This window comes from Oncorhynchus mykiss, chromosome 14 (assembly GCF_057628025.1).
Source record: "Oncorhynchus mykiss isolate SJ-2025 chromosome 14, ASM5762802v1, whole genome shotgun sequence".
NCBI lineage: Eukaryota > Metazoa > Chordata > Actinopteri > Salmoniformes > Salmonidae > Oncorhynchus > Oncorhynchus mykiss.
In genome coordinates, this window is record NC_143035.1 from 41,752,099 (window position 1) to 41,766,257 (window position 14,159).

At 43.5% G+C, this 14,159-nt stretch overlaps 1 protein-coding gene across 2 annotated transcripts in view; it reads left to right on the forward strand.

Moving 5' to 3' along the window:
- Window positions 1-14,159, forward strand: part of neurl1b (neuralized E3 ubiquitin protein ligase 1B) — a 44,444-nt gene that overhangs the window by 18,689 nt on the left and 11,596 nt on the right. The window contains exons 2-3 of one of the 2 annotated variants that reach the window (XM_036943564.2): window positions 3,995-4,263; window positions 10,033-10,366. In XM_036943564.2, coding sequence (XP_036799459.2) covers window positions 3,995-4,263; window positions 10,033-10,366 — 603 coding nt within the window. Of the gene's footprint in view, window positions 1-3,991; window positions 4,264-10,032; window positions 10,367-14,159 lie in introns of both variants that reach the window. The other variant, XM_036943562.2, reaches the window with a different exon arrangement.

A 14,159-nucleotide genomic window follows, 5' to 3' on the forward strand; every position in this document is an offset into this window, starting at 1 on the left:
GGTTACAGGCTGTATATTGTATATGGGTTACAGACTGTATATGGGTTACAGACTGTATACTGTATATGGGTTACAGACTGTATACTGTATATGGGTTACAGGCTGTATATGGGTTACAGGCTCTATACTGTATATGGGTTACAGGCTGTATATGGGTTACAGGCTGTATACTGTATATGGGTTACAGGCTGTATACTGTATATGGGTTACAGGCTGTATATGGGTTACAGGCTGTATATGGGTTACAGACTGTATACTGTATATGGGTTACAGGCTCTATACTGTATATGGGTTACAGGCTGTATATGGGTTACAGACTGTATACTGTATATGGGTTACAGGCTGTATACTGTATATGGGTTACAGGCTGTATACTGTATATGGGTTACAGGCTGTATACTGTATATGGGTTACAGGCTCTATACTGTATATGGGTTACAGGCTCTATACTGTATATGGGTTACAGACTGTATACTGTATATGGGTTACAGGCTGTATATGGGTTACAGGCTGTATATTGTATATGGGTTACAGGCTGTATACTGTATATGGGTTACAGGCTGTATATGGGTTACAGGCTGTATACTGTATATGGGTTATAGGCTGTATACTGTATATGGGTTACAGGCTGTATACTGTATATAGGTTACAGGCTGTATATGGGTTACAGGCTGTATACTGTATATGGGTTATAGGCTGTATATGAGTTGCAGGCTGTATACTGTATATGGGTTACAGGCTGTATACTGTATATGGGTTACAGGCTGTATACTGTATATGGGTTACAGGCTGTATATGGGTTACAGGCTGTATACTGTATATGGGTTATAGGCTGTATATGAGTTGCAGGCTGTATACTGTATATGGGTTACAGGCTGTATACTGTATATGGGTTACAGGCTGTATACTGTATATGGGTTACAGGCTGTATATGGGTTACAGGCTGTATACTGTATATGGGTTATAGGCTGTATATGAGTTGCAGGCTGTATACTGTATATGGGTTACAGGCTGTATACTGTATATGGGTTACAGGCTGTATACTGTATATGGGTTACAAGCTGTATATTGTATATGTGTTACAGGCTGTATATGGGTTACAGGCTGTATATGGGTTACAGGCTGTATATGGGTTACAGGTTGTATACTGTATATGGGTTACAGGCTGTATATGAGTTACAGGCTGTATACTGTATATGGGTTACAGGCTGTATATGGGTTACAGGCTCTATACTGTATATGGGTTACAGGCTGTATACTGTATATGGGTTACAGGCTGTATATGGGTTACAGGCTGTATATGGGTTACAGGCTGTATATGGGTTACAGGCTGTAAACTGTATATGGGTTACAGGCTGTATATGAGTTACAGGCTGTATACTGTATATGGGTTAGAGTCTGTATATGGGTTACAGGCTCTATACTGTATATGGGTTACAGGCTGTATATGGGTTACAGGCTGTATATTGTATAAGGGTTACAGGCTGTATACTGTATATGGGTTACAGGCTGTATACTGTATATGAGTTACAGGCTGTATACTGTATATGAGTTGCAGGCTGTATACTGTATATGGGTTACAGGCTGTATTTTGTATATGGGTTACAGGCTGTATACTGTATATGGGTTACAGGCTGTATACTGTATATGAGTTGCAGGCTGTATACTGTATATGGGTTACAGGCTGTATTTTGTATATGGGTTACAGGCTGTATACTGTATATGGGTTACAGGCTGTATATGGGTTACAGGCTGTATACTGTATATGGGTTACAGGCTGTATATGGGTTACAGGCTGTATACTGTATATGGGTTACAGGCTGTATATGGGTTACAGGCTGTATACTGTATATGGGTTACAGGTTGTATATGGGTTGCAGGCTGTATACTGTATATGGGTTACAGGCTGTATATGGGTTACAGGCTGTATATTGTATATGGGTTACAGGCTGTATACTGTATATGGGTTACAGGCTGTATATGGGTTACAGGCTGTATACTGTATATGGGTTACAGGCTGTATATGGGTTACAGGCTGTATACTGTATATGGGTTACAGGCTGTATATGGGTTACAGGCTGTATACTGTATATGGGTTACAAGCTGTATACTGTATATGGGTTACAGGCTGTATATGGGTTACAGGCTGTATACTGTATATGGGTTACAAGCTGTATACTGTATATGGGTTACAGGTTGTATATGGGTTACAGGCTGTATACTGTATATGGGTTACAGGTTGTATATGAGTTACAGGCTGTATACTGTATATGGGTTACAGGTTGTATATGGGTTACAGGCTGTATATTGTATATGAGTTACAGGCTGTATACTGTATATGGGTTACAGACTCTATACTGTGTATGGGTTACAAGTTGTATACTGTATATGAGTTACAGGCTGTATACTGTATATGGGTTACAGGCTGAATACTGTATATGGGTTACAGGCTGTATACTGTATATTAGCTACAGGCTGTATATGGGTTACAAGCTGTATACTGTATATGGGTTACAGGCTGTATACTGTATATTAGCTACAGGCTGTATATGGGTTACAAGCTGTATACTGTATATGGGTTACAGGCTGTATACTGTATATGGGTTACAGGTTGTATACTGTATATTAGTTACAGGCTGTATACTGTATATGAGTTACAGGTTGTATACTGTATATTAGCTACAGGCTGTATATGGGTTACAGACTGTATACTGTATATTAGTTACAGGCTGTATATGGTATATGGGTTACAGGCTGTATACTGTATATTAGTTACAGACTGTATACTGTATATGGGTTACAGGCTGTATATGGGTTACAGGCTGTATACTGTATATGGGTTACAGGCTGTATATGGGTTACAGGTTGTATATGAGTTACAGGCTCTATACTGTATATGAGTTACAGGCTGTATACTGTATATGGGTTACAGACTGTATACTGTATATTAGTTACAGGCTGTATACTGTATATTAGTTACAGGCTGTATACTGTATATTAGCTACAGGCTGTATATGGGTTACAGGTTGTATATGAGTTACAGGCTCTATACTGTATATGAGTTACAGGCTGCATACTGTATATGGGTTACAGACTGTATACTGTATATCAGTTACAGGCTGTATACTGTATATGAGTTACAGGTTGTATACTGTATATTAGCTACAGGCTGTATATGGGTTACAGGCTGTATACTGTACATGGGTTACAGGCTGTATACTGTATATGGGTTACAGGTTGTATACTGTATATTAGTTACAGGCTGTATATGGGTTACAGGCTGTATACTGTATATGGGTTACAGGCTGTATACTGTAAATGAGTTACAAGCTGTATACTGTATATGGGTTACAGGCTGTATATGGGTTACAGGCTGTATATGGGTTACAGGCTGTATACTGTATATGGGTTACAGGCTGTATATGGGTTACAGGCTGTATACTGTATATGGGTTACAGGCTGTATATGGGTTACAGGCTGTATATGGGTTACAGGCTGTATATGGATTACAGGCTGTATATGGGTTACAGGCTGTATACTGTATATGGGTTACATGCTGTATATGGGTTACAGGCTGTATATGGGTTACAGGCTGTATATGGATTACAGGCTGTATATGGGTTACAGGCTGTATACTGTATATGGGTTACATGCTGTATATGGATTACAGGCTGTATACTGTATATGGGTTACTGGCTGTATATGGATTACAGGCTGTATATGGGTTACAGGCTGTATATGAGTTGCAGGCTGTATACTGTATATGAGTTACTGGCTGTATATGGGTTACAGGCTGTATACTGTATATGGGTTACAGGCTGTATACTGTATATGGGTTACAGGCTGTATATGGGTTACAGGCTGTATATGGGTTACAGGCTGTATACTGTGAATGGGTTATGGGCTGGTCCACTCAAGGATCATCCGGTAACCATTAACCAATTAACCAATCCCTCTCCCCTCTTCTTATTTTGTTATTGCCTCCTCCCAGAAGATGTGACTCTACAGCCCGACCCTGTGGTGAGCAGGCAGTTTTTCACTCTGCACGGTGGCAGCGGTGGGGGAGGAGGTGGCGGGGGTTCGATGGTAGAGAGGCGGACGTCGGCCCCCCCAGTGATCCTCAGTCTGGAGTCGCCCAGGTTCCACCCTCAGGCCAAGGGAAAGAACATCAGGCTGGACGGTCAGCTGAGACGAGCTACCAGGAAGAACAGCTTCTGCAACGGAATCACCTTCAGCCAACGACCGGTTAGACTCTATCAGAAGGTAAGACCCTGACCCTGATATACCCTGACCCTAACATACCCTGACCCTAACATACCCTGACCCTAACATACCCTGACCCTGATATACCCTGACCCTGACATACCCTGACCCTGACATACCCTGACCCTGACATACCCTGACCCTAACATACCCTGACCCTGACATACCCTGACCCTGACATACCCTGACCCTGATATACCCTAACCCTGACATACCCTGACCCTGACATACCCTGACCCTGACATACCCTGACCCTGACATACCCTGACCCTGATATACCCTGACCCTGATATACCCTGACCCTGACATACCCTGACCCTGAAATACCCTGACCCTGACATACCCTGACCCTAACATACCCTGACCCTAACATACCCTGACCCTGATATACCCTGACCCTGATATACCCTGACCCTGACATACCCTGACCCTGACATACCCTGACCCTGACATACCCTGACCCTAACATACCCTGACCCTGACATACCCTGACCCTGACATACCCTGACCCTGATATACCCTAACCCTGACATACCCTGACCCTGACATACCCTGACCCTGACATACCCTGACCCTGACATACCCTGACCCTAACATACCCTAACCCTGATATACCCTGACCTTAACATACCCTGACCCTAACATACCCTGACCCTGACATACCCTGACCCTGATATACCCTGACCTTAACATACCCTGACCCTAACATACCCTGACCCTGACATACCCTGACCCTGATATACCCTGACCCTAACATACCCTAACACTAACCCTAACACACCCTAACTCGGGCCAGGGTTAGGCAACTATATTAAGCCATGGGACGATTTTTGTCAGATTGGATGGTCGGGCGGACGGATGGACGGAACATAATTATAATGATTTATTTTATTTTAAAATAACATTTTCATACCTTGATTACATTGAGAGAAAAAAATCACATTTATTTTTGTTATTTGTGGGAATTTCCTAAATCATACTCATTTGGGGACCCTCCAAAAAATCCAGTCGCGATCCCTGCCCCAACGCTAACATTTAGCCAAAGACCTGTTAGACTACGAAATGGTAAGACCCCTCTCTGTCTCTCCTCAACTCTAACCCTGATATCTTCTTATGGCCAGTTGGGACGGTAAGCGTCCCACCTGGACAACATCCGGTGAAATTGCAGAGCGCGAAATTCAAAAATACCAAATTCAAATATTTAACATTCTTGAAAGTATAAGTGTTATACATCAAAAGAAGGCTTAACTTCTTGTTAATCCAGCCGCTGTGTCAGATTTCAAAAAGGCTTTACGGAGAAAGCACACCATATGAGGACAGCGCCCCGTATACAATCACATGAAAAACATATTTCAACCAGGCAGGTGCAGTACAAAAGTCAGAAATAGTGATATAGTTCATGCCTTACCTTTGATGATCTTCTTCTGTTGGCACTCCAAAATATCCCAGAAACGTCATAAATGGTCCTTTTGTTCGATAATGTCCTTTATTTATGTGACGCGTTTGATTCAGAAATACACCGGTCCCAACATGCCTACAAAGTATCTAATAAGTTACCTGTAAACTTGGTCCAAACATTTCAAACAACGTTCCTAATCCAACCTCAGGTATCCTGAAACGTAAATAAATCGCTAACATTTATGACGGAATAAACTGTTTCTAATACCGGATAAAAACAACATGAATCGCGCTCCTGTTCACACGCATCAAAACAGTAGAGTCCACCTGGAGTGACACTTACGATGAATAGGACTACTTCTCAAAAGAAAAACATCGAACAATTTCTAAAGACTAGTAGAAAAAGGAAGGGAAGCGCTACTAAGGTACACAATAGTACATTAGGGTAGATAGAAGGTGCTCTTTGGTAAAGGGGTTGAAAAAAGACGCCCACCCAGACCCTCCCCTATGGGTTTAGGTGTGCGGCCGAGAGTCCGCACCTTGGGGGGGGGTGTTCTGTCACGCCCTGGTCTTAGTATTTTGTGTTTTCTTTATTATTTTGATCAGGCCAGGGTGTGACATGGGTTAATTATGTGGTGTGTTTTGTCTGGGGTTGTTTGTAGTTATGGGATTGTGGTTAGAGTAGTACTCTAGGTAAGTCTATGGTTGCCTAGAGTGGTTCTCAATCAGAGGATATACCCAAGAGAGGATATACCATAACCCTGATATACCCTAACCCTGATATACCCTAACCCCGATATACCCTAGTCCTGATATACCATAACCCTGATAAACCCTAACCCTGATAAACCCTAACCCTGATATACCCTAACCCTGATATACCCTAACCCTGATATACCCTAACCCTAACCCTGATATACCCTAACCCTGATATACGCAAACCCTGATATACCCTAACCCTGATATACCCTAACCCTAGCCCTGATATACCCTAACCCTGATATACCCTAACCCTGATATACCCTAGCCCTGATATACCCAAACCCTGATATACCCTAACCCTGATATACCCTAACCCTAGCCCTGATATACCCTAACCCTGATATACCCTATCCCTAGCCCTGATATACCCAAACCCTGATATACCCTAACCCTGATATTATCTAACCCTGATATACCCTAACCCTGATATACCCTAACCCTAACCCTGATATACCCTAACCCTGATATACCCTAACCCTGATATACCCTAGCCCTGATATACCCTAACCCTGATATACCATAACCCTGATATAACCTAACCCTAACCCTGATATACCCTAACCCTGATATACCCTAACCCTGATATACCCTAACTCTGATATACCCTAACCCTGATATACCCTAACCCTGATATTCCCTAACCCTGATATACCCTAGCCCTGATTTACCCTAACCCTGATATACCCTAACCCTGATATACCCTAACCCTGATATATCCTAACCCTGATATACCATAACCCTGATATACCATAACCCTGATATCTGGCATCTCTGTCTGGAGACATCTCTGTCATCTCTATCTGGAGACATCTCTGTCATCTCTGTCTGGAGACATCTCTGTCATCTCTGTCATCGCTGTCTGGAGACATCTCTGTCATCTCTATCATCTCTGTCTGGAGACATCTCTGTCATCTCTGTCTGGAGACATCTCTGTCATCTCTATCATCTCTGTCTGGAGACATCTCTGTCATCTCTGTCTGAAGACATCTCTGTCATCTCTGCCATCTCTGTCTGGAGACATCTATGTCATCTCTGTCTTGAGACATCTCTGCCATCTCTATCATCTCTGTCTTTCTCTCTCATGTCACTGTTAATTTTGATCTCTCTCTCTGGGTCCGTAATGGGTCTGGGACCAAACGACCACCCCTCATCACTGTCAAACGCTCCCTAAAACACTTCTGCGAGCAGGCCTTTCTAATCGACCTGGCCCGGGTATCCTGGAATGACATTGACCTCATCCCATCAGTTGAGGATGCCTGGTTATTCTTTAAAAGTGCCCTCCTCACCATCTTAAATAAGCATGCCCCATTAAAAAAAAATTGAACTGTGAACAGATATAGCCCTTGGCTCACTCCAGACCTGTCTGCCCTTGACCAGCACAAAAACATCCTGTGGCGTTCTGAATTAGCATCGACTAGCCCCCGTGATATGCAACTTTTCAGGGAAGTTAGGAACAAATATACACAGGCAGTTAGGAAAGCTAAGGCTAGCTTTATCAAACAGAAATTTGCATCCTATATTACAAACTCAACAAAAGTTCTGGGACACTGTAAAGTCCATGTAGAATAAAAGCACCTCCTCCCAGCTGCCAACTGCTCTGAGGATAGGAAACACTGTTACCACCGAGAAATCCACTATAATTGAGAATTTCAATAAGCATTTCTCTACGGCTGGCCATGCTATCCACCTGGCTACCCCTACCCCGGTCAACTGCCCAGCACCCTCCACAGCAACCTGCCAAAGCCCCCACCATTTCTCCTTCACCCAGATCCAGATAGCTGATGTTCTGAAAGAGCTGCAAAATCTGGACCCCTAAAAATCAGCCGGGCTAGACAATCTGGACCCTCTCTTTCTAAAATGATCTGCCGAAATTGTTGCAACCCATATTACTAGCCTGTTCAACCTCTCTTTCGTATTGTCTGAGATTCCCAAAGATTGGTAAGCTGCCGCGGTCAGCCCCCTCTTCAAAGGGGGTGACACTCTAGACCCAAACTGCTACAGACCTATATCTATCCTACCCTGTCTTTCTAAGGTCTTCGAAAGCCTGGTTAACAAACAGATTACTGACCATTTCGAATCCCACCATACCTTCTCCGCTATGCAATCTGTTTTCAGAGCTGGTCATGGGTGCACCTCAGCCACGCTCAAGGTTCTAAACGACATCATAACCGCCATCGATAAGAGACATTACTGTGCAGCCGTATTCATTGATCTGGCCAAGGCTTTCGACTCTGTCAATCACCACATCCTCATCGGCAGACTCAATAGCCTTGGTTTTTCAAATGATTGCCTCGCCTGGTTCACCAACTACTTCGCAGACAGAGTTCAGTGTGTCAAATCGGAGGGCCTGTTGTCCGGACCTCTGGCGGTCTCTTATGGGGGTGCCACAGGGTTCCATTCTTGGACCGACTCTCTTCTCTGTATACATCAATGATGTCGCTCTTGCTGCTGGTGAGTCTCTTATCCACCTCTACGCAGACGACACCATTCTGTATACTTCTGGCCCCTCTTTGGACACTGTGTTAACAACCCTCCAGACGAGCTTCAATGCCATACAACTCTCCTTCCGTGGCCACCAACTGCTCTTAAATGCAAGTAAAACTAAATGCATGCTATTCAATCGATAACTGCCCGCACCTGCCCGCCCGTCCAGCATCACTACTCTGGACGGCTCTGACTTAGAATATGTGGACAACTACAAATACCTAGGTGTCTGGCTAGACTGTAAACTCTCCTTCCAGACTCACAGTAAGCATCTCCAATCCAAAATTAAATCTAGAATCATCTTCCTATACCGCAACAAAGCACCCTTCACTCATGCTGCCAAACATACCCTCGTAAAACTGACCATCCTACCGATCCTCGACTTTGGCGATGTCATCTATAAAATAGCCTCCAACACTCTACTCAGCAAATTGGATGCAGTCTATCACAGTGCCATCCGTTTTGTCACCAAAGCCCCATATACTACCCACCACTGCGACCTGTACGCTCTTGTTGGCTGGCCCTCGCTTCATACTCGTCGCCAAACCCACTGGCTACAGGTCATCTACAAGTCTCTGCTAGGTAAAGCCCCATACTACCCACCACTGCGACCTGTGCTTTAAGCACCAACTGTCAGAGCAGCTCACAGATCACTGCACCTGTACATAGCCTATCTGTAAACAGCCCATCTATCTACCTACCTCATCCCCATACTGTATTTATGTATTTATCTTGCTCCTTTGCACCCCAGTATCTCTACTTGTACATTCATCTTCTGCACATCTACCATTCCAGTGTTTAATTGCTATATTGTAATTACTTCGCCACCATGGCCTATTTATTGCCTTAACTCCCTTATCTTACCTCATTTGCACTCACTGTATATAGACTTTTTGTTTTCTTTAGTTCTACTGTATTATTGACTGTATGTTTTGTTTATTCCATGTGTTGTTGTATGTGTGGAATTGCTATGCTTTATCTTGGCCAGGTCGCAGTTGCAAATGAGAACTTGTTCTCAACTAGCCTACCTGGTTAAATAAAGGTGAAATAAATAAAAAAAATGAAAAAAAACTTCCTGTATGAAAAGCACAGAGTGTGATCATTACAATCCCCACTCCTTCCCAGGTGCGTCTGCGTCTGTCCGGTGTACACAACGGCTGGAGTGGTGCTCTGCGGTTCGGTTTCACCAGTCTGGACCCGAGTGAGCTCAACTCCTCCAACATCCCCAAGTACGCCTGTCCGGACCTGGTGACACGGCCGGGTTACTGGGCCAAAGCCCTGCCGGAACGCCTGGCGATCCGCAACAACGTCCTGTCCTTCTGGGCCGACAGACACGGCCGTGTGTTCTACAGTATCAACGAGGAGGAACCCATCCTCTTCCACTGTGGTCTGAGTATAGGATGTCCGCTCTGGGCCATCATAGACATCTATGGCCTCATCCAGGAGGTTACACTGCTAGGTCAGTCTCTGCCTTGTTAAATAGTATTTTCTGTCTTAGGGTTCCAACAACAGCATGACATTGGCCCAAAGTCTTGTCAAGTAATTCCTTCCTAACCAAAGGGTTGTACTCTGAGAGAAGAGTAGCAGCACGATATTACACTGTAGAACCACAAGCCTATGAGTCAGAGAGAAAGGCAGTTAATGGTAGCCAAACATTTCCCCTCATTAGGACCACAACACATTCACAGCTGAGTTGAGCTGTTCTCTTAAAAGGCCAATCATTCACAGCTGAGTTGAGCTGTTCCCTTAAGGAACTTAAGGGAACAGCTCCCTTAAAGGAACAGCTCAACTCAGCTGTGAATGGTTGGCCTTTTAAGGGAACAGCTCAACTCAGCTGTGAATGGTTGGCCTTTTAAGGGAACAGCTCAACTCAGCTGTGAATGGTTGGCCTCTTAGTAAGCAGCTCAACTCAGCTGTGAATGGTTGGCCTTTTAGGGAACAGCTCAACTCAGCTGTGAATGGTTGGCCTTTTAAGGGAACAGCGCAACTCAGCTGTGAATGGTTGGCCTCTTAGTAAGCAGCTCAACTCAGCTGTGAATGGTTGGCCTTTTAGGGAACAGCTCAACTCAGCTGTGAATGGTTGGCCTTTTAAGGGAACAGCTCAACTCAGCTGTGAATGGTTGGCCTCTTAGTAAGCAGCTCAACTCAGCTGTGAATGTTTGGCCTTTTAAAGGAACAGCTCAACTCAGCTGTGAATGGTTGGCCTTTTAAGGGAACAGCTCAACTCAGCTGTGAATGGTTGGCCTTTTAGGGAACAGCTCAACTCAGTTGTGAATGGTTGGCCTTTTAGGGAACAGCTCAACTCAGCTTTGAATGGTTGGCCTCTTAGTAAGCAGCTCAACTCAGCTGTGAATGTTTGGCCTTTTAAAGGAACAGCTCAACTCAGCTGTGAATGGTTGGCCTTTTAATTAAGGGTTCTTCTTAGGGATAGGTCGTTCCATCAACAGGACAGTTGTAAATCATGCAGCGCCTTGTGTCACGATCACAGATTTTAGAGAAACAACAAATGTCGGTACATATACAGTTGAAGTCAGAAGTTTACATCCACTTAGGTTGGAGTCATTAAAACGTGTTTTTCAACCACTCCACAAATGTCTTGTTAACAAACTATGGTTTTGGCAAGTCGGTTAGGACATCTACTTTGTGCATGACACAAGTCATTTTTCCAACAATTGTTTACAGACTTTACAGATTATTTCACGTATAATTAGCTGTATCACAATTTCAGTGGGTCAGAAGTTTACATACACTAAGTTGACTGTGCCTTTAAACGGCAGAGTTGAGGCGGCAGTGTAGCCTAGTGGTTAGCGCGTTGGACTAGTAACCGGAAGGTTGCAAGTTCAAACCCCCGAGCTGACAAGGTACAAATCTGTTGTTCTGCCCCTGAGGCAGAACAACAGGCAGTTAACCCACAAGGCAGTTAACCCACTGTTCCTAGGCAGTCATTGAAAATAAGAATTTTTTATTAACTGACTTGCCTAGTTAAATAAAGATTAAATAAACAGCTTGGAAAATACTAGAAAATTATATCATGGCCCTAGAAGCTTCTGATAGCCTAATTTGACAAATTCACCTCTGAAGGTGAAATGTGTACTTACATTGTGAAATCTTGCTCTGATTTATCATCTAAAGGGTCCCAGAGATAACATGAAGTGTCGTTTTGTTAGTTAAAATCCTTTTTCATGTCCTAAAAAGGTCCATAAAACATGCACGATCGATTTTGTATTTCCACTCGTTAAATTTGCAAAGAAAGGAATCTGTGGAAATCTCACATTAAACGTTGTTTCAACCAGTCAAATCACGTTCCTCAGAGATCCTAGAACGTAACCAGACTTCACTATATCATCAGGGGTGTAGTATATCCTATAGGACACCATATTTGGTTAGAGAGCGGCGCCTTCATGGCACGCCAATGTTGCGGGAGGTCTTCACTTGAACGACACTAACTTTGTCAAATAAGCACCAATCGGGGTCAAACAAAGATATCTAGATAACCAATGAGCTAGGCTTTACGGAAGTATCCGGAAACCCTGTATCTGTTGTAAAATGTAGATGCTAACCTTTTGTGACAGCATGCCTTTTCCTTTTGGACTAAAATTATAAGAATATTCAGAGTTATGAAGTTATGAAAACGGGTTGTTTTGCAAATGTTGACCTTATAATATGGCTACTAATACTGGAAAAGCTAAATCAAAGTCCAAGTATATTTATTAGATTTGACAATATTCTTTCAGAAAAATGTAACATGAATGCAAATGTCTACTTCATGATTTGCCCAAATGTACCTGGGTGACTTCACACAAAATGTCATGTAGTTCGCTCATACTTCAGGTTATGTGTCTGAAACTTTGCACATGCACTGCTGCCCTCTTGTGGACACCATCAGAACTACAACCAGAGTGATGGCTAGACGTGGGACCTTTCTGTTTCATTTTAAAGATGGTGGTAGAACAAAGAAAAACAGTAGTTTCTTTCTTTGTATTATCTTCTCTCAGATCTATTGTGTTATATTCTCCAACATTCAATTCACATTTCCACAAATTTCAAAGTGTTTCCTTTCAAATGGTACCAAGAAAATGCATATCCTTGCTTCAGGGCTTGAGCTACAGGCAGTTAGATTTGGGTATGTAACTTTAGGTGAAAATTGAGGAGAAAAAAAGGGGGCTATCCCTAAGGGCTTGTAAAGTAAGCATTTCACTGTAAGGTCTACACTTGTATTCGGCACATGTGACAAATAAAGTTTGATTTGTCAAGATGCTGTCAATGGTGCAGCACTACCCTCTGTAGCGTCTTCCCAAACAGTTTCCATACCAGGCGGTGATGCAGCCAGTCAAGATGGTGCAGCTGTATAACTTTGAGGATCTGAGGGCCCCGTGCCAAATCTTTTCAACCCCCTTAGCGGGGAAGAGGCACTACCACGCCCTCTTCACAACTGGGTTGGTGTGTGTGGACCATGATAGATCCTTAGTGATGTGGACACTGAGGAACATGAAGATCTCGATCCGCTCCACTACAGTTCCATGGATATGGATGGGGACGCCCCTCCGTTTCCTCTGGTCCACGAACAGCTCCTTGGTCTTGACGTTGAGGGAGAGGTTGCAGTGCTGGCAGTGTGGGGTCTCTGACCTCCTCCCTATAGGTTGTCTCATCGTTGTCTGTGATCAGTCCAACCAGTGTCTCCTCTCTCTCTCTCTCTCTCTCTCTCTCTCTCTGTGTGTGTGTTAATCATTGGTCTGACCATGTTTGGTAAAGGCTGCTGGTGCTGGGAGCAGTCTACTCAGTGAAGCGCCTCAGCTCTCTGCTTGCTGCTCCAGCAACAGTCCTGGGTTCAAATACTATTTGAGATCTTTCAAACAGCGTTAGTGTTTGCTCTAGTCTGCCTAAAGTACCATATGTGCTGGGTTTTAATTATTGAGACTATTCTATTGGTAACATTGCAACAGGCAAACTCAATCTAGTCCAGATAAAGTATTTGAAATGATTTCAAATAGTATTTAAACCCTGATTTCTATAGTATCACTGGAAACAGTCATCACCCTCACACAGTCACCTTCGGCCAAGACACAGTCATCACCCTCACACAGTCACCTTCAGCCAAGACACAGTCATCACCCTCACACAGTCACCTTCAGCCAAGACACAGTCATCGCTCTCACACAGTCACCTTCAGCCAAGACAGTTTGTTATATAAACTGATAATGTCTGGGACAGTTTGTTATATAAACTGATAATGTCTGGGACAGTTTGTTATA